We start from the raw sequence: 19,585 nt of genomic DNA on the forward strand, positions 1-19,585 counted from the left end.
AATCTAGTGAAAGAATGAAAAGAATATGCCATGTAACAGTAATTAAAAAGAAGCTGATGTTATTAATATCAGAAAAAAATAGACTTTAAGCGAAAGGCATCACGACAGAGAAGAGGCTTTCTTCTTACAATTTCAATTCACCAGGAGGATATAATAATTCTATATCTACATGCATCTAATAACACAGCCACCAATATACAAAGCAAACTGCACAGATCTATTAAGTCGAAATGGGGAACTCCACAATTACCTTGTTCATTGACAGAAAAAGCAGCTAAAAATCCATTGAAAGCAGAGAGGATCTGAACAATGCATTACGAAGGTGATCTAATGTGTCATCTAAAGGAGTGTACCCAGCATCAGCAGAACACAGATTCCTTCCCCAGCGCCCATGGAAACTTCACGAGATCAAACACGGGCTGGACCATAAGCAGATCCCAAGAGATGTCAAAGGGTAGCAATCACGTGGGATGTATTTTCTGACCACAATGCAATAATAAAATATAACTAGGAAGTCCTTGTACATTTTAAAAGCATACTTCTAAATAATCTATGGGATCTGCTGTGATTATTTGTGATTTTTGTTCTTTCTTTATTACACCAGAGGTTTGCCAATTTTAATACTCTTTCCAAAATAACCAACCTTGATTTTTGATCCTTTCTGTGGTGTCATTTTGTTTCATTAATCTTTGCTCTTATTTTTATCTCTTTCTTTTAACTTTAAAAAACAAGACCATTCACTAGTCAATTTAACAATGATGTTCATATGGAGATTTTCAAAATACAAAATGCTTTTTCATGAATCTTTAAAGCAACCTTGTGAGTTGGGTCATTTCCCTTTTTCTAGATGGGGAAACTATAAACAGGAAAAGAAATTCATAGTTGTTGCATTCCCTGAAATGCTGACCCTAAGGTTTGCATCCAAGACCAGAGGAACCTCTGCTTCCCTCCAGGGCTTTGCCCTGCCAACCCCTGGATCTTCTCTTATCCTTTGAGATCCTAAGGGACTCTCCCCCCTCAAACAACCATGGTTAAGATGGTGGAGGCTTGGCTCCCGCCAATCCTTTCTGTATTAATTTCCAGCCTATCTATTGCCAGGAAAACGGGGAGAGGGAGAGAAGCAAAATGCATATAGTACGAGTGGGCAGGCTGCCTAAGCTGTGAAGTAGCGTTGGTCCCAGGCAACACTTTACTGGAGTAGAGCTCGAAGCTTCTTCTGCGGACCCTTTTTCCAGCCTGAAAAAGCAAAGCATTTTCGTTTAGAAACAACGGATTGCTTGCTTAGAAGCAAGATACTGCTGAGTAGCCAGATTCAGACAATCATTTTTCTTGAATCTCATCTTCAGTTGTATCTGTGTGTAGGGTGGTCATTCAGCTATTTTCTTGGCTTTCAGATGGGACTGCCTTCTACCACCTGACTGTCGGGTCGCTAGAGTCCTGGGACATGGACCACCACATGGTGAGACTCACTTCACACACTTTTATGCTAAAGCTTCTCATTCCAGGCACACTTCTAAGGGCTCTAATAACCCAACTTCTCCAACTCACTTCTATTATTATTCCAGTAAGAGACCGCTGAGGACACACAGCATAAAACAGAAGATTTAATTACTTGTCTGAAGTCATCTGGGGTAAGTGAAACAGCTCTTATTTGCATCTGGGCTTTGTGGTGGAAAGACCATGTTTTGGCCACTATACTTTCTAGTCTGTCTACGTGGGATTCACACAAACTGAGCATAACCAACAAGCTCCACACCCTGAGAAGAACTGCCAGGTCTAAATAGAAACACCCTGTAGAAAGAATTGAGTTAAAATTTGTGACTTCTTTCTCTGAGTCTCCAAGCTGAGGCTGGAGAAACTTCCCAACCCAAGTAATCCCTTGGAAGCGGTTATACCCAATTTTTTAAGGTCCTGATGCAGACGGACTGCAGGTCCCCACTGTCCGTCCTCAGCTAACTGGTCCTCAGTGGACCCTCTCTTGTTTTTGAAACCCATGATGGAAAAGTTCTCTCACATTGCACGACTGGTACTCAGTACCTCTTCACTTCTAGAGTGTCCATACATAAACACAGATGAAATTCTTTTTCAGAGGGGCGCCTGGGTGACTTAGTGGGTTAAGCCTCTGCCTTAGGCTCAGGTCATGATCCCAGGGTCCTGGGATCTAGTCCTGCATCGGGCTCTCTGCTAAGCAGGGAGCCTGCTTCCTCCTGCCTCTCTGCCTACTTGTGATCCATCTGTCAAATAAATAAATAAAATCTTAAAAAAAAATTATTTTTCGGTTTTCACTTTCAAATTCATTAATAGAGAGTGCTATGGAAGGCTTTTCCATACTCACTGTTGATTAAGGTTTTGCCTTTCTGCTTTTTTCCCTCCCTCCTCTCTCCTCTGTCCTCTTGCTTCTCCATCAAGTTCCCTAAGGACTGTAACTCACTCCATTATCTTTCCCATACACTCCACATCTTTAAGATGGGAGACCCTTAGTAAGTTTTGGTAAGTTACACTTTTCTAGGATTTTTAAAATTTCAAATAACATTTCTGACTTATTGTAATAAAATTGTAACATCTTACTGCTTTAATACCTCTAGCATTTGTAACATCAAACATTAGAAATCGCTGAGACTTCAACTCCAAGGGACAGGGTGCTTTATTCAAATGGTTGCAACAAGGGAAGTTCTCAAAGGAACTGTCTCTCCAAACATGAGGAATGAGATGGGGTTTGTAGGGGAAATAAACGAAAGCCACAGTGTTCACTGCGGTTTTGGTGGGCTTTGGTCGTGTCGGTACTGTAATCTTGCAGAAATGGATTGTGTTTCTTTGTGACTTGGCTCACTTATTTTACAGCCTGGTCTCAGAATTGTTGCTCAAGGAATTTGGAGGGGGTGGGTAGTTCTCTCAGTAGCAGGGAGTGGGGAGGTCAGTGCCTGTTCACAGAGTGGAAAATTTCACAGTTCTCCTTATTCTGACTTTGGTGTTCTTTTTTCTTCGATCAATCTCACCAGAGGCTTGTCAGTTTAATTAGTCTTTTCCAAAATACACACACACATTTGGTTTTGTTGATTCTTTATATTGTGTTTGTTTTCCTATTTCATAAAAGTCTACCTTTTATTACTTTATTTTAACTTCTTTGGGATTTATTTTGATTGTTCTAACTTTTTGAGACGGTACTTAGATGATTAATTACTAGGTTTTCTGATTTTCTAAAATATCTTTTTTAGGCTATAAATGTCTCTCTAAGCACTGCTTAAGCAATATCCCACTGGTCTTGATTACAGTATTCAGTTCAAAATATTTTCTTCCTTGACCATGATTAAGAAAAGTATTTGTAAATTTCTGAATATAATGGGGATGGCCTAAGTATCTTTTTATTATTCATTTCTAACTTAATTGCATAGTCAAGATAACATACTCTGTATGATTTTAATTCTTTAAAATTTGTTAAGGTTTACTTTATGATCCGGCATATGGTCAGTTTCTTCCCCAGCTTCATTGAGATATAATTGACATCTCACATTGTATAGGTCAGTTTTTGAAAATGTCTCATGTGTGCTTGGAAAAAAAATTGTATCCTTAATACAATGGTGCATGGTTCCATGTATTAGATTGCTTGCTAAATTATAGTGTTCAAATCTGTAACTTTACTAATATTTAATATTCTTGTCCCACTAATTACTGAAAGGTATCAAAAGTCTCCCATCATGATTTTGGATTTTATATTTCTCCTTTGAGCTCTGCATATATTTGCCGACTCTTGAGCTATGTTATTAGGTAGATACTAACTTAAAACTTTTATATCTTTCCAGTATATTCTCTTCCCTGGACCTTTTGTCTTAATATAATGAAGTTTTAGTTGTTTTATCCCTTTACCTGTAGGAATAGTTTATGACTTAAAGTATTTATTTCATCTAATATTAGTAGAGCTACACCAGCTTCTAATGGTTACTATTGGCTTCAAATAACTTTTTTCCCATTCTTTCACTTTCAAAATTTTGAATGTCCTCATTATTTAAGGTGATTCTCTTGTACATAGTATACAGTAGAGTTTTATATTTTTGTCCTGTTACAGTGTGAATGTTCATATTCCCCCCAAATTCACATGTTGGAATCTTAATGCCCAGGGTGATAGTGTTAGGAAGTTGGGATTTGGGAAGTGATTAAGTCATGAGAGTGGAGCCCTGATGAATGGGACCAGTGTTATTGAGACCCCAAAGAACTTTCCAGCCCTTTCCACCACATGAGGGTACAATTAGAAATCTGCAACCTGGAAGAGAGCCCTCACCCAACCATACTGATCTCTAACCACTCTGACCTTCAACTTCCAGGCTCCAGAACTGTGGGAAATACAGTTCTGTTGTTGATAAGCCACCCAGTCTATGGTATTTTGTTATAGTGGCCTGAATTGACGAAGACATTGTGTGACAATCTTTGTCATTTAAAAAGAAATACTGGTATTTTTGGCTTAAGATCTACCACTGTTTTTCCTTCTCCTTCTCTTGTTTTTTTCTTATGTTTTTTATTGATCTTTTAAAAATTCATTTTTTCCAGGGTGCCTGGGTGGCTCAGTGGGTTAAAACCTCTGTCTTCAGCTCAGGTCATGATTCCCGGGTCCTGGGATCGAGCCCCGCATCGGGATCTCTGCTTAGAGGGGAGCCTGCTTCCCCCTCTCTCCCCCTGCCTGTCTCTCTGCCTACTTGTGATCTCTGTCAAATAAATAAATAAAATCTTAAAAAAAAAATTCATTTTTCCTCTACTAGTATTAAAAATATACATTCTATTTCATGATACCCCTAGATTTTACAACGTGTGTGATATTAACCAAACCTTTACCTCATATTATACTTGAATCCTTTTTTACTCTCTCTTGACAGATATTGTTGTCTGGTATTTTGAGTCTGTCTTAACAACTTTAAATCTTTATTGTTTTGTACAAAAAATGTTCATTTACATTTGCCTACATAGTTCTTACTCTTTGCTCTTCCTTTTTGCATTTCAGAACATCGTCTGGGATCACTCTCTTTCTGTATTAAAATGCCTTCTTTAGAATTGCTCTTAGTGAGGGTCGGCAGGGGAAAACGAAAACAAGTTCCGTTCTAAAATGTATTTATTTTGTCCTCACTCTTGAGAGGTATTTTCACTGGGTGTGAATGTTCGGGGGGTGCTCGCTTCGGCAGCACATATACTAAAATTGAATGTTCGGGGGGACGGTCATTGTCTACCTTTACACTCATGTTTTCATTCCACTTTCTTCTGTTGTTGCTGAGAAGTCTCCTGCCCTTTGAAGGTAATTTCTCTTTAGCTGTTAATTTTTTTCTTCTTTTTCCGCAGTTACACTATGATGTGTGTAGATGTGATTTTCTTTTAAAGATTTTATTTATTTGACAGACAGAGATCACAAGCAGGCAGAGAGAGAGGAGGAATTAGGCTCCCTGACGAGCAGAGAGCCCGATGCGGGGCTCAATCCCAGGACCCTGAGATCATGACCTGAGCCTAAGGCAGAGGCTTAACCACTGAGCCACCCAGGCGCCCCGAGATGTGATTTTTGTAAATGCATTCTTTGGGCTTTACAATCTGCGGACTTTTGTTTTTCATCAGCTCTGGAAAATTCCCAGTCCCCGTCCCTTTGGCCCTCTTTTTTCTGTCCTTGCATTCTGAGACTTTAACTTTACATATATTTGTATGTAAAACTTTCCACGGAAACCTTCCCTTCCCTATTTCCCATATTTTTCTAACCCTGTACCATGTTCTGGATAATTTCTTCACCTTCACCTTTCAGTTCACCAACTGTTTTTAATTTTGTCACAATCTGTAGCCAAATACATCTTTAAATATTTTAAGCATTTTTTTTAAACAAAAGAGCCCCCCCCCAAAAAAACCCAAAATAGAACAAAAAAAATTTTTTTTTTTTAAAGATTTTATTTATTTATTTGACAGACAGAGATCATAAGTAGGCAGAGAGAGAGAGGAGGAAGCAGGCTCCCTGCGGAGCAGAGAGCCCGATGTGGGGCTCAATCCCAGGACCCTGAGATCATGACCTGAGCCGAAGGCAGAGGCTTTAACCCACTGAGCCACCCAGGCGCCCCTAGAACAAAAATTTTTAAAAAGTAACTGATAGTATGTGAAGTCTATGTAAATCTGTTCTTTTCTGGTTTTGTCATATTGCCTTTTCCCCTTGTGCCTGATTATCTTCGCTTACTTATTAACTGCTCCTGAAAAATGACCTTTAAAACGTTCCCTGCGGTCCAGTTGAAGAAGTCCTCTTCCAAAGATGCCTTGTGTTGCTTTGGCTGGGGCTCAGGTTGTGTTTACCTGGGTCATAAGGGTTGGTCGGTGACCACAAGGTGTTGGGGAGATTTTCTTTCCCCTTTCTTTTCTACTGCTCTGCTCAGGCACACAGCCACTTTCTCTACAGCCCCCTGGGACGGAGGGATGGTTTCTCTGGAGGATGTGGCACTTTGGGAACCTAGCTTAACTTCAGAAAGTTCTTGTATAAGACTCTCCAACGTGGGTGGGCCTGGCCCTGACCTTGTCTCTCTCACTCCCTGTGACTGGTTAACCCCAGGGTTACCCTGGGGCTGGTTAAGTGGGACCCAGCTCTGCAGCATCAGCTAACAGTTTAGGACAGAAGTTGCTTTGGTGTTCCCCTCTCTGGTGATCTCATTTTTAAACTGCCCTGTTTAAGTCTTTTTATCCTCAATGCTCTCTTGAGAGGAAGGGTGGCACGCCATCTACATTTTTAAAAATGTAGACTTTCATGGTTGTTGGTATGAAACTGACCCAACTAACCTAGCCTACCTTTTCCAGAAGGTACTGCCCTGCATTTTCAGTGTTGTTTTATTCTCTTTCCAGACTTTGAGGTTCTCCAGCCCAGATCTTTAAATCGTACACTTGACTTCTATCCTTCTGGTTTGCCCATAACATTTTACCACACATAGTTAATGTAACAAAATGCAGGGCTTAGAGCATCTTGACCTCCTCAGAAATAATACAAGCACTTTAGGCCACTTTCATGCAGATCTTCCAGCTTCCAATTTAACCTACTATGGTCCAACATTTCTTTTTTTTTTTTTTTTTTAAGATTTTATTTATTTATTTGTCTGAGAGAGAGGATAAGCAGGGGGAGTGGCAGGCAGAGCCAGCAGAGGGAGAAGCAGGGCCCCGCCGAGCAAGGAGCCCCATGTGGGACTCGATCCCATGACCTGAGTTGAAGGCAGCAGCTTAACTGAGCCACCCTGGCATCCCCAACATTTCAATTCTATGTTTAGTCCTTTGCATTAGACTCTTTGCCTTTTAAGAGTGTTTTGATTTACCTACATGTTGGCAAGTTTTTCTTCTTGCACATCAGGCATTTTCTCCAGAAAGAGGTGGTGGATGGTGCTCCTGAAACATGCTCCAGTCTGAACAGCTCATTGAATCTGTGCCACAAAGTCCACCTGGCACAAGTGGAAATCATCTGAGATCAGCGTGAGCAGCATGTTACTGGCCCTAGGGGGACTGGAGGCCCAGGCCAAGAGGCCCTGAGGCCCATCTCCTGTGGGTCAGTCAGTGGAAGCCTCAGCAGGAGCATGTCCTAGTGCTTGGCAGGCGGGAGCACTCAGAATTCCCATTTGAGTGGTAGCCATCCTTTCCCTTATTTCATCTGTTTCCCCATTGTAGGTGGCACATTGGGTCCAGGTAGAGCTCAAGTACATGGGTGTGTGTGTGCATGAAGGAGGGATGTTCAAGCCGCTGGTGGCCTCGAATAAATGAAAGATGGAGACCTGGTGACTCCTTGTAATTGGTATTCTATGGCTTCCTTTCTGCCCATTACACACCAACCCTGAATGACCAGCCCCTTTTGAAGATGTGTAAGCTTTTCTGATGAGGCCTTTAATCAAACCATCCTATTTCCCGCTCCTTCCTCTTTAAAAACCCAACTGTCCCACCCAGATATCACCCCTGCCTCCCTCTTCCCCTTTGGTGGTGGTCACTCTCCGCTCAACACTGCACAGTTCAGTTCAGTAACCATTAGTGTGGTTTTCTTGTGGACTTTCTCCCTTACCTACCCTTTACTTACTCCTGCCGCCTAGCTCCTAGGAGATGGGATTGTGCCTAGCAGGTCCTCAGCGAGTAATTGCTGAATCCATTAATCCAAGTCTGTGGAGAGGGTCAGTGTTCCAAGACGGACATAACAAGTGTGGCAGTGACCTAAGTGGAGCTGAGTGGCAGAAATACTCTTCCCCTCTTCCTTTCCTAGCTCTGTCCCTCCCCTTCTATCAAAACTTACTGGTGGAGGCTGGAGACAATGTTAAAGAATTATACACCTAGAGAGGGTCAGGGAAACCAAGGGAGACTAGAATGTGGCTAGAGACAAATCCTAGAAAGCCAGGAAACTATCAGTTAGAGAAGACTGCTCTCTGGTAAGGAGAACGGATTTTGGAGCCCCAGACAAGACCAGGATTCAGCCTCTACAGACAGGCGCTATCTGAAGTATTCTTGGACAGCTTACTTAACTCTTACTTAACTTTATCCTTTGAGTCACCTAGTTAACAGCCTTAACACATAAACCACATTTTGTTAAGTTCTGTTCCCAAAGGAAGTATTTGTGTGAGGTGACAGATCAGCCCCATAGCCTGCCCACTCCCAGGAGCTATGACCCAGGCCCATATGAGGATCAGTCTATTCTGCACGTCTCCTGGTAGAGACGCCACGTAATTTCTTGTGAAACCTGAGCTACTAGCCCTGTGGGATAAGTTCCCTGCTGCCCTCCCTGCCTCACATCTGGTCTCACTTACCTCACAAAGATGTGACACACAAACTGTTTGCTCTGTGTACCGTTCCATCTAAAGTCAGTCAGAGCCTGTTTACTTTTGAGGAGTTTCTTTATTGGACTTCCACCTTACCTCACCACAACTATCTATCTGGCTTTTCATGGCCAAGACAGAGTGAGCCCTGAACAAAGTATTCATAACATTTTACAACAGACAATACACACATGTAGTGCATGAAATCTTTACAATAACACATTCCAAAACAACAAACATTTAACAGGATTATTAAGAATCATGAATTTCCTCCAATCCCTCAATTATCAATAGGTACTTAGCTTTCTAGCTTTTCCAATAAAATCTCTTTCTCAGCATTCCTATTCACAGGAATCCCTGAATCAAATATTTTTGTGTAGGTGCAAATTCATGTTGAAGACGTGTTCCATTAGTTATTTAATGTGCTGAATTTCTGGCTATGGTAAAACCTTGTATTTGTAGCATAATGTGTGATGTTTTCACTCACCACACTTCGTCATTCATTGAGGGGGTTCATTTGAAAATTTTTAAAAAGTTTTGCCCTTTCAGAGTATTACATTACAACCGTATAGTCCAATCAACTTACATTTTTTAAATTACTATTTCCTGCTAGATTCATGTCTATACTTTTTATTCTTCCTACAACAAATCCAATTTTGTTTCAAAATTTATCATCACCCCTCACAAATTACTCAATTATATGAAATTTATACTTTACTATCACCATTATCAAATAAATTTTTATTTCCTGAAGCCTATCTCTCTCCTGAATTTGCCTGTTGGGAGGCCCTCCTTGTATTTTTCCCACCGACCAATGTATAATTAGGATTCAAAGCTATACCTGAATTTCCCCTATTTCTATTCACAAAATTTACCCAAATATGAACTTTCTGATGGTAATTATATGACCTTAAGTTCTTTTCTCATCCATGTGTTTTATGTCCAGAAATGTCTGCTTGTTTGGAAGGTTTTTAAATCACTGTTACTTGGATCGGTTTTATCCCCAGGATAAAACTGTGTCCCATACAGGCTCAACTACCTTGACACTGTAGGCTTCCTTGCTGGCTATGATGCAGATCACCCCAAAGAGCACTGGCAGTCTCATGTACACTATGTAAATTACAAATGAACAAAGAGCTCAGATGTTCATACATTCATAAGGTTTTTCTTCCATTTGAGCTGAGACCTGGTAAGCTCGGCCGCCTACAGATATGCTCATGTTGGTCATATCCAGAGTACTCCCTCCCTCGTAAGTTCTCTTCTGTGATGTGTCACTGTGACTTCCCACAGCGGTCACACTGAAAGACTCCTCTCCAGTATGGATTCTTTTGTGCTTGGTGAGATTCGATCGGATATTAAAAGCCTTCCCACACTCATTACATCGGTATGGCTTCTTTCCAGTGTGGATCCTTTTGTGTTGGTCAAGAACTGATCTGTAATTGAAGGACTTCCCACACTCGCAATTATAGGGCTGCTGCCCACGATGGACACTTTTATGGTTAATGAGACTTGAGTGTGAGATGTATGCCTTCCCACACTCATCACATTCATAGGGTTTCTCGCCTGTGTGAATCCTTTTATGTACTGTGAGGCCTGAGCTGTTCCTGAATGCCTTCCCACACCTATCACATATATAAGGTTTTTCCCCTGTGTGGATCCTCTTGTGTTGAGAAAGAAGTGAACTGTAATTGAAAGATTTCCCACACTCGATACATTTGAAGGGCTTCTCCCCAAGATGGACTCTTTTATGGCTTAGAAGAGTTCTGCTTGAGAAAAAAGCTTTTCCACATTCATCGCACGTGAAAGGTGTCTTGCCAGGGTGGGTACTTTTATGGTTAATAAGGCTTGAGTGTGAGATGTAGGCTTTTCCACATACATCACACTCATAGGGCTTCTCCCCAGTATGGATTCTTTTATGCACTTTAAGGCTCGAGTTGTTTCTGAAGACCTTCTCACATCTGTCACATTCATAAGGTTTCTCTCTAGTGTGGACCCTTTTGTGTTGAGAAAGGAGTGAAGTGTAATTAAAAGATTTCTCACATACATCACATTTGTAGGGCTTCTCCCCAAGATGGATTTTTTTGTGGTTTATAAGGGTTCGATATGTGATGAAGGCTTTTTCACACTCGTCACACTTATAGGGCTTTTCCCCAGGGTGTACACTTTTATGATTTATAAGGCTTGAGAGTGAGATGTAGGCTTTCCCACATTCTTCACATTTGTAAGGTCTCTCCCCAGTGTGGATCCGTTTATGTACTTTAAGGCCTGAATTATTTCTGAAGGCTTTTCCACACTCATCACACCCAAAAGGTTTCTCCCTTGTATGAATTCTTTTATGTTGTTCAAGGGCAGAGCTGTAATTGAAAGACTTCTCACAATAGGTACATTTATAGGGCTTTTCCCCAAGATGGATTCCTTTGTGGTTTTTAAGGCTAGAGCGTGAGATATAGGCTTTCCCACACACGTCACACTTATATGGTTTTTCCCCAGTATGGAGCCTCCTGTGGACCTTTAGGCCTGAATTGTTCCTGAAAGTTTTCCCACATAAGTCACATACATAAGGTCTCTCTCCAGTATGAATGGTTTTATGCTGAAGCAGAAGTGAGTTATAGCTGAAGGATTTTCCACACTCCTTACACTCATGAGCTTTCTTCCCGGGGTGAATGCTTTTATGAACTGCAAGGCCTGAGCTATAGCTGAACGCTTTGCCACAGACATCACACTTGTAAGGTTTCTCTCCTGTGTGGATCCTTTTGTGCACTATAAGGCCTGAGCTGTTCCTGAAGGCCTTCCCACATTCGTCACATTCATAAGGCTTCTCTCCAGTGTGGATCACTTTATGCTGAATGAGGAGAGAGCTGTAATTAAACGATTTCTCACATTCATCACATTTGTAAGGTTTATCTCCAAAGTGGATGCTTTTATGGTTTAGGAGTGTTCTGCAAGTAATGAAGGCCTTCCCACACTCATCGCATTCATAAGGTTTCTCACCTGTGTGGATCCTCTTATGGACCCTAAGGCCAGAGCTATTACTGAAAGTTTTCCCACAGATGTCACATTCGTAGGGCTTCTCCCCTGTGTGAATCCTTTTGTGGACTCTGAGACCAGAGCTGTTCCTGAAAGCCTTCCCACACTCACCACATTCATAGGGCTTTTCTCCTGTGTGGATCCTCTTATGCTGGTCCAAAACAGAGCTATAATTGAAGGATTTTCCACACTCATCACACTTACAGTTCTTTTCCCCAGAATGGGTGCTCTTGTGGTTTATAAGGCTGGAGTAGGACATGTAGGCTTTCCCACACTCCTCACACTTATAGGGCTTCTCCCCAGTATGGATCCTTTTGTGGACTCGAAGGCTGGAGCTGCTCCGGAAAGTCCCTCCGCAGTCATCACACTCGTAGCGTTTTTCCCCAGTGTGCATAATTTTATGTTGAACAAGGCGGGAATTATATTTGAATGATTTCCCACACTCATCACACTTGTGTGACTTCTTAACAGCACTGGTTTTCTGCTGCAGACCAGGGTGAGAGGTTCCATTAAAGTTCTCCACACATGTGTCTTGTTCACGGCTTATCTGTTCTACAGAGACAGTGTGGTGTATAACGTGTTTTGAACTTGGATGTAAGCTTTTCTCAGATGCCTCGTCTTCCCGTTCCGTCTTTATACTCGCGGTGTTCTTGGCTTTGTCGATCTTTTCCCTGATGCCACTTTTGTCTTCCTTCATTCTTTTTCCCTCAGGATTTTGCAGCCGATTCTCTACCTTGCTATTCCAATCACAAGTTTCACCAACCTTATACTCCTGTATACGATCCTTGTGAAGACCTTCCACTTCTGGCCACATAGATTCTGCATTTCCAACATTTTCATCCTCAGCTGATTTCTCATCCTCAGTGCCCCTCGTCTTCAAATGTGACACTAAAGCAAGAAAATGAAAATGATACCTGTTCACTTTGTTTAGAGGAAACTGGAAGAATTACAACCAAATTTACTCATTCACTTGACAAATGTTTATTGACTGCATGCTGTGTGATTAAGTACCATTTTTAACTGCAGGGGATATAAGATGGGACATGCCAAAATTTTTGCCCCTTTGGAGTTAATGTTAAAATGTTAGAGCCCTGGATTTTCAATGGAACAAAGAGTTTTTCTATTCTTGCATAACCGTTTAGCATAAGGGCAAGTTGAAATGATGCACAGAACCAAGGACAACATTGATCAGTTTTTGAGAATGATCACCTAGTCGTGAAAAAACAAAAAGCAGAAGAAATCTCTGAATAAGAAGCAGAAAAATAATAAATAAGACAAAAGAGACATAATTAGCAGAACTAAAGAGGCAAAGCTAAAAGGAAGCAATCGGTACCTAAGAGGTGGCATTGGGGCGATGGGGATGAAACCATGAAGAGAGTCATGACAGACATGAGAAAGAAAGCAAACTGCAGCTTCCTGGAGTTGGTCTGGCCTCCTGGACTTCCCCTGCAAGGGAAACCTGATCCTGGAGACTGGGCAGTCGGGGGGAAATCTGTATGCAACAGCATGCTCCGGCGTGCCAGGCAGAGGCTTCCATTCCCACTTTATGAACAAGCTAACTGCAATCAGAGCATATCAAAGATTAGAAGCTAAAATATAAATCGCCAAGCAAAGGAAACACTACCGCCTGGGTTCAAATACCCAGCTGCGTGACCTTGAGAAAGTTATTTAAAGTGTTGTGAACAATGCCTACTACTTGGTGAGTGCTAGATGCCTAGTTATTACTATTCATTATTTGAGGATGGGTTATCTGATCCAGGTTGGAACATAGGTATAAAGCACAGGACTCAGGAAAGGTAAACTCCTTCCTAAAACAGATTTTAGGGCTCAGGCAGGAATTCTTTGTCCCCCCTGAAAGTACTCCACTTGTCCACGTTGCTTAAATGTGAGGGCTACTGGGCAGGCAGTGGAATTCCATAACCATACACAGCAACATGCCTTTTATCTGTGCTCTGAATCCTGCTCCCACACACATCAGGGTCCACGCTCCATTAATTCCCTTTGGCCTTGGCCCCTCCACCTCTATTCATCCTTGGCCCTCAGGAGAGAAAGATGTTCAAGTTCCTACACCCATAAAACCAAATCCTCTAAAATAAATATACAAGGGGTGCCTGGCTGGCTTAGTCAGTGGAGCACAGGACTCACAGTCTCAGGATCTTCGAGTACAAGGTCCATGCTGGGCCTGAAGCCTACTTAAAATTAAAAAAATAAAACACAAAAAAATTACTAGAGAGAAACATAAAAGGGCTGTGAGTGGGGACTAGCCCCATTAGGTATTAAAATATACCACAAAGCCTCTACAACAAAAGCAGCATGGTACCAGTGTACAGACCAAAGGAAAAGAACAGAAGGTCCAGAAGTAATCCTAATCGCACACAGAAATCAAGCAATGATAAAGATGATGTATCAACTTCTCGGAGCAAAGATGGTCTTACCTGGAAAAAGACAAAATTATATCATTCTTCACACCACACTCAAGAATGTTACTCCAAATGGAGCAGAGCTCTAAATATAAAAACGTGCTGCCATACAAATACTGGAAGAAAACATGAGAGAATGCCTCTATAACCTGTGTACAGAAAAAGCTTTCAAACTATGACTCACATGCAATAAGAAAGAATGGATAAATTTGACTGTATAAATATAAATTACACGGCAAAAATGCTATAAGCAAAATTGAGAAATGACAAATGAAAAAACATTTGCAACGTGCATCATATATAAGCACTAATATCTCTTATATAAAAACTTTTCAAAAGTTGAAAAAATATACTAAAATTCCTATAGAAAAATGTGCAAGACAAAAACAGACAATTCACAAAAAGAAATATTAAAATGTCCCTTAAACATGTTTTAATTCCACTCATAAGAGAAATGCAAATAAGAACTACACTAAGATACCACTTCTCATCTGTCATATTAAAAAGCATGACAACACACATTGTTGGGGAGGCTATGGCGGAAACAGGCACTCTCATATATTAATGGCACGGTAAAGCAGCATAACTTCCTTGAGGGGCATCTGCCAATAGCTAAGTGAACTAGTATGTATTTACACTTCAATCCAGAAATCCCATCTAGGAATTTATACTGAAGATCTACTTCCAACAATACAAAAAAGTACATGTGCACAAAGCTATTCATGGTAGTACTGTTTGTAACTAGAGAATCCAGAAAACTACCCGAGTGGCCTAGCATAGAAGACCAGTTAAATAAACTATGGCACATATATACAATGGAGTACTAAGAAGAAAGAGGAACAACTCTATCAATTGACTGAGAGGGAGCAAATTCCAGGATACCGTGTAAAGAGAAAAAGAGCATATATGCTCTGCTTTTCCATAGAAAGAAAAATATGAAAACAAAGATTTAACTGCTTATCTTTATAGTAATGAGAGAAACGAGAAATGAAGAAAGCCCCATTCTCTGTAAGTGGTGAAGTGGGGAGAATAGAACAGAGGGACAGTACAGCTTTCTGCATAGTTTTTACTACGGAAGCATGATAATGTTCTGCCTATTCAAAGAATAAAATTAAATCAATGAGAAATAGAAAAAGGAAAAGCAGCTAAACCACAAAGCAAACGGCAACAAATGAACTCAATTGTGTTTCACATGGATACTGTAACCATAGGAAGGGAACAAAAAGAAACAAAGAACTAACCCATAATTTAGACATATAAAATCACAGAACATGTAACCATACACATATTCTCTCAGTCCTGGGAAGGACGGAGAGGGTGGTGGTGAATGCCTGAAAACAAATGAATTTTTAAGCAGCTTTGTCTTCTGCAGAGATATGAACAAAGTAATTTGAAACAATTTTAGATGTGTTGGGGGACTGAGTAAATGTGTTGATTTAGTTGCAAGCCAGGGCTCTTCTGGAGGAAGAATCAAATTCCAAATATGGAATAGGGGAGGGCAAGAAAGAACCCTGTGGGGATGAATCAGATATATCGGTGTGAATTCATGATTTCTAAATTACCTGTGTGCGGACACACATCTATGCATTCATGTGTGTGTATATTTGTATGTGTATATATGTACGCATATTCCCTAGCTGTCCGCTGAAAAGCTAAGAAGCAAAAAACACCATCCAGCACCCTGTTCCTGGTCTCTACTCCCATTGCCTACTAAAAGGAACCAGAGATCTTCAGAGAAATGGCATATTCTAGGCTGGAGCATAATACACACAAGGTGAACAGCATCTTGTTACTTCAACAAGTAAGGAGATAGTTAAAAATGAAGGGGCATGTCACAAGACCACAAGCCAGCTTGACCACCCAATTTAGGCTCCATAATAATTACGTACAGTAAGAATTATAAACCACTGAAAATACGATTTTGTGAATCCATACATATACAAACAGGGGAGAAAGAGAGGCCGCTTATTTACAGCAGAATGCCAGGGCTAGCTGGTAAATGTGGGGAGAGCAGCAGAGTTGAAAAAAGAAAAAAACAAAATCAGCATTCTGTAACTATCTGAGCAGACTGGATCAGGGGAGAGCGATCACTGGATTCTAAGTGTGGGGGGAAATTTTGAGAACGGGCAGTATATACACATGAGCTTGAAATATTCCCCCCAGAATGAAAGGGGAAAAAACAGTAATTACACAGTGGAAAAATTAGACAATGCCTTGGCCAAATGTTCTAAATTAAGATCAGCCATGGTGGCAGAGGCACATCACACGCTCCAGAAGTGACATCCTGAGGACATATCACCTATGAGAATGCACAGCTTCAGAATCACAAGCAAACATCAGGTAATCCAAAATGTAGACTATTCTACTCAAAGTAGTATTTGTAGTACTCTTCAACAAAAGTATCACTTTCATAAAAGACAAGAGAGGCTATAGAAATGTTCCAGATTAAAGAAGGCTAAAGACTAGACCACTACACTTAATACCTGACCTGCAGTGGCTCTGTACTGGAAGGAAAATTATAAAAGAATAATTGTGCCAACTGACAGAACTGGAATACTGACTGCAAAGTATCAACTTTAAATGTGCTGAAGTTGACAGTTGTATTGTACTCAGGAAAGAGAATATCCCTATCCTTAGTAAATGTATGCTGAAATATTTAGGGGCAGGAGGCCATAACCTATATTATCTTCAAATGGTTTGGAAAAAAAATTACATTTATGAAAGAGCAAAAGAGAGAAGACAAAATGAAGTAAAATGTCAGCTATCAGTGAATATGAGTAAAGGCTATCTTTTTACCATTCTTATTCTTGACTTATTTCTATATATATTTAAGACAATTTTCAAATAAAAAGTTTTAAAAAAGTCAAAAAGTAAATGTGAAGTTCCTTTAACTATACCTTCCCCTCCAGGTACCGCTTTTACCATCTGCCTCCTGCTTAGTCATCTCTTGAAAAAGTGGTCTTCATGTTCCATCTCCCCTTATGCCTCATCTACTCAATCTGACTTCTCGCACTCAGACCGCACCACATTAGCTTCTTTGGGGCCAGACACTCACTCCCCCACCTGCTGTCTCTTAGATATTCCTGGCCTCCCTGTTCCACTTTAAACCTTTCCCCTTCTGACTCTACATATTCTCCCTAAGCATTTGGATCTATATGGGTGGTTCCTACCATTCCTACAAGCCACCTCTCAGATCACCTCTGGTCCAGACTGCTCTCTTCAATTATAGACCCTCATGTTCACCCATCTTCCCCTTTGCCTAAATTAGAAATGGGTTCTTCTCTTCCCCTCACCCTTCCGCATCCAAAAGAGCCCACAACACCAGCTGATTCTGTTACCTCAACAGTTCTCAAGTCCCTACCCCTAATTCTATTCCCACTGCTAATGGCCTTAGTTTAAGCCTTCCTAAATTATCCTTCTGAACTTTTGCCATAGTCTCCCTATCTTAAGTATTGAAAACTGCACACCTGGTCACTCCCCAATATCAAGTCTTCCCAGGTTACTTAGTTGGCACTTGAAGCTTTCTGTATCTGGCCACCTCAGGTGACTTGCTGGACACCAAATAGGCCACGCTAACCCACCCCTACTACTGCATTCACTGATCCTTGGCCTGGCTGGACCCTTCCCCTGACCTTCTCTCATAGATAGGCTAATTCTTCATCTAATTCACACTCCCTGGGATTCCTTGTGTGGCTGCTGACTGGCCTGGGTTAGTCTGCACCACACGTATTTCACTGTTTATCGTTCTGATCTAGGCAGACACCAGGAGTCTCCCTGTTAAAAAAAAAAAAATAAATAACCCCCTGTTTGGATGGAGGCACAGTGTACTATATCACCCGATATAGTTCACCCAACCTCTTAATGACTGAAGTCAAAGCAAATTAATATAAATGTGCCTCTTCACTGAAAACTGATCATTTGCAATGAGATTCATATTAATCAATGCTGAGTCTAAGAAAAGGTCAGTCAAAACATAGGCAGAGATGTGCCAAGACATGACAAGTCAGAAACAGGGTAAATGCTACTGCTTTGGTCCTAATGTTTGTGTCTCCTCCTCCCAAATTCATGTTACAATTGTAACCCTCAAAGATTATGGTTTGGGGGCAAGGGCTATGAGAGGTGCTTAGGTCATGAGAGCAGAATCTTCACAAATGGGATTAGTGTTCTTATAGAAAAGTCATCCCAGAAATGACTTGGCACCTTGATCTTGAACTTCCCAGCCTCCAGAACTATAAGAAATAAATTTCTGCTGTTTATATACCATCCAGCGTGTACTCTGTTATAATAGCCCAGATGGATTAAGATATCTGCTAAAATATAAAGACAATCAAGAGTTTCTAATAAAATATTAAGTTATCTTTACAAACAATAAAATGTATTCTAGTATCTGTTATCTTTGAGGCTTAGTATTGCCCAAGAATTTAGAGTATGATCCATATCCTGCTTTTTTACCCCAGATACTGGGCTGGTGCTAGGGATATAGAGATAGGTAAGATCTTGTCATCAAGGAGCTGGCAGACTAGCAGGTTTGTAGGAAATAAAAAACTGGCAACAACAACAACAACAACAAAAAACTAACACATGATAAAAATGGCAAAGGACACACATGAGAGAGGAGAGGGAAGGGGCCGGCTCTGCCTTGAAGGACTAGGAAAGCTTCAGAAACAGAGTAGTTCCAGCAGAGGGAAGAACATGTACAAAGGAACCAGTGGTCACTGCTCTGAAGCAGAGGGTGGTGGACACAGCTGAACAGGTGGGCAAAAGTAAGGGCGGCACCAGGGTCTGCCCTTCACACTAAGGAGTCCAGTCTTGATCCTGAGGAGTTTTAGGCAAAGGAATAGCAAACTCAGATATGCATTTTGGAAGATCACATATTCTTTTGAATCAGGGGTTGGTAACCTTTTCTGCAAAGGAAGAAAAGGAAAATATTTTAGGCTTTGTAGGCCACATACGACTCTGTCACTAACTTTTGTTTGCTTTTAAATATCCTTTTATTTTTTAATTTTTTCAGAGACATCAAGTGTGAGGGGCTGGGTGACAGGCAGGGGGAGAGGGAGAAAGGGAATCTTAAGCTGGCTCCACGCCCAGTATGAGCCCAATATGGGGCTCGATCTAATGACCCTGAGATCATTACCTGAGAAGGAATCAAGAGTTGGTCGCTCAACCAACTGAGCCACCCAGGCACCCCTAAATATCCTTTTAAAAATGTAAAAACAATTCTTAGCTTGCAGGTCATACAAAAACAGCTATAGGCCCAGTAGTTTGCCAACCTTTGAATCTGAATTCTGAATCAAGGAATCAGAATTAATTTAGGATGATGTGACAAGGGCACTGTGGCTATGTTAGAAGTTTCTATTTTTT

The 19,585-nt window shown here is 40.9% G+C and overlaps 1 protein-coding gene across 1 annotated transcript in view; it reads right to left on the reverse strand.

The window, feature by feature from the left end:
• Positions 1–7,095: 7,095 nt before the first annotated feature.
• The window catches only part of ZFP62 (ZFP62 zinc finger protein), a gene marked incomplete at its 5' end in the record, with an annotated part of 34,944 nt that continues 22,454 nt past the window's right edge, over positions 7,096–19,585 (reverse strand). The window contains one exon of the mRNA XM_080804313.1: positions 7,096–12,692. Within this exon, the coding sequence (XP_080660439.1) occupies positions 9,916–12,692 (2,777 nt within the window). The 3' untranslated portion in view covers positions 7,096–9,915. The remainder of the gene's footprint in view (positions 12,693–19,585) is intronic.

Source organism: Martes martes (assembly GCF_963455335.1).
Source record: "Martes martes genome assembly, chromosome: 5".
NCBI classification, from domain to species: Eukaryota; Metazoa; Chordata; class Mammalia; order Carnivora; family Mustelidae; genus Martes; species Martes martes.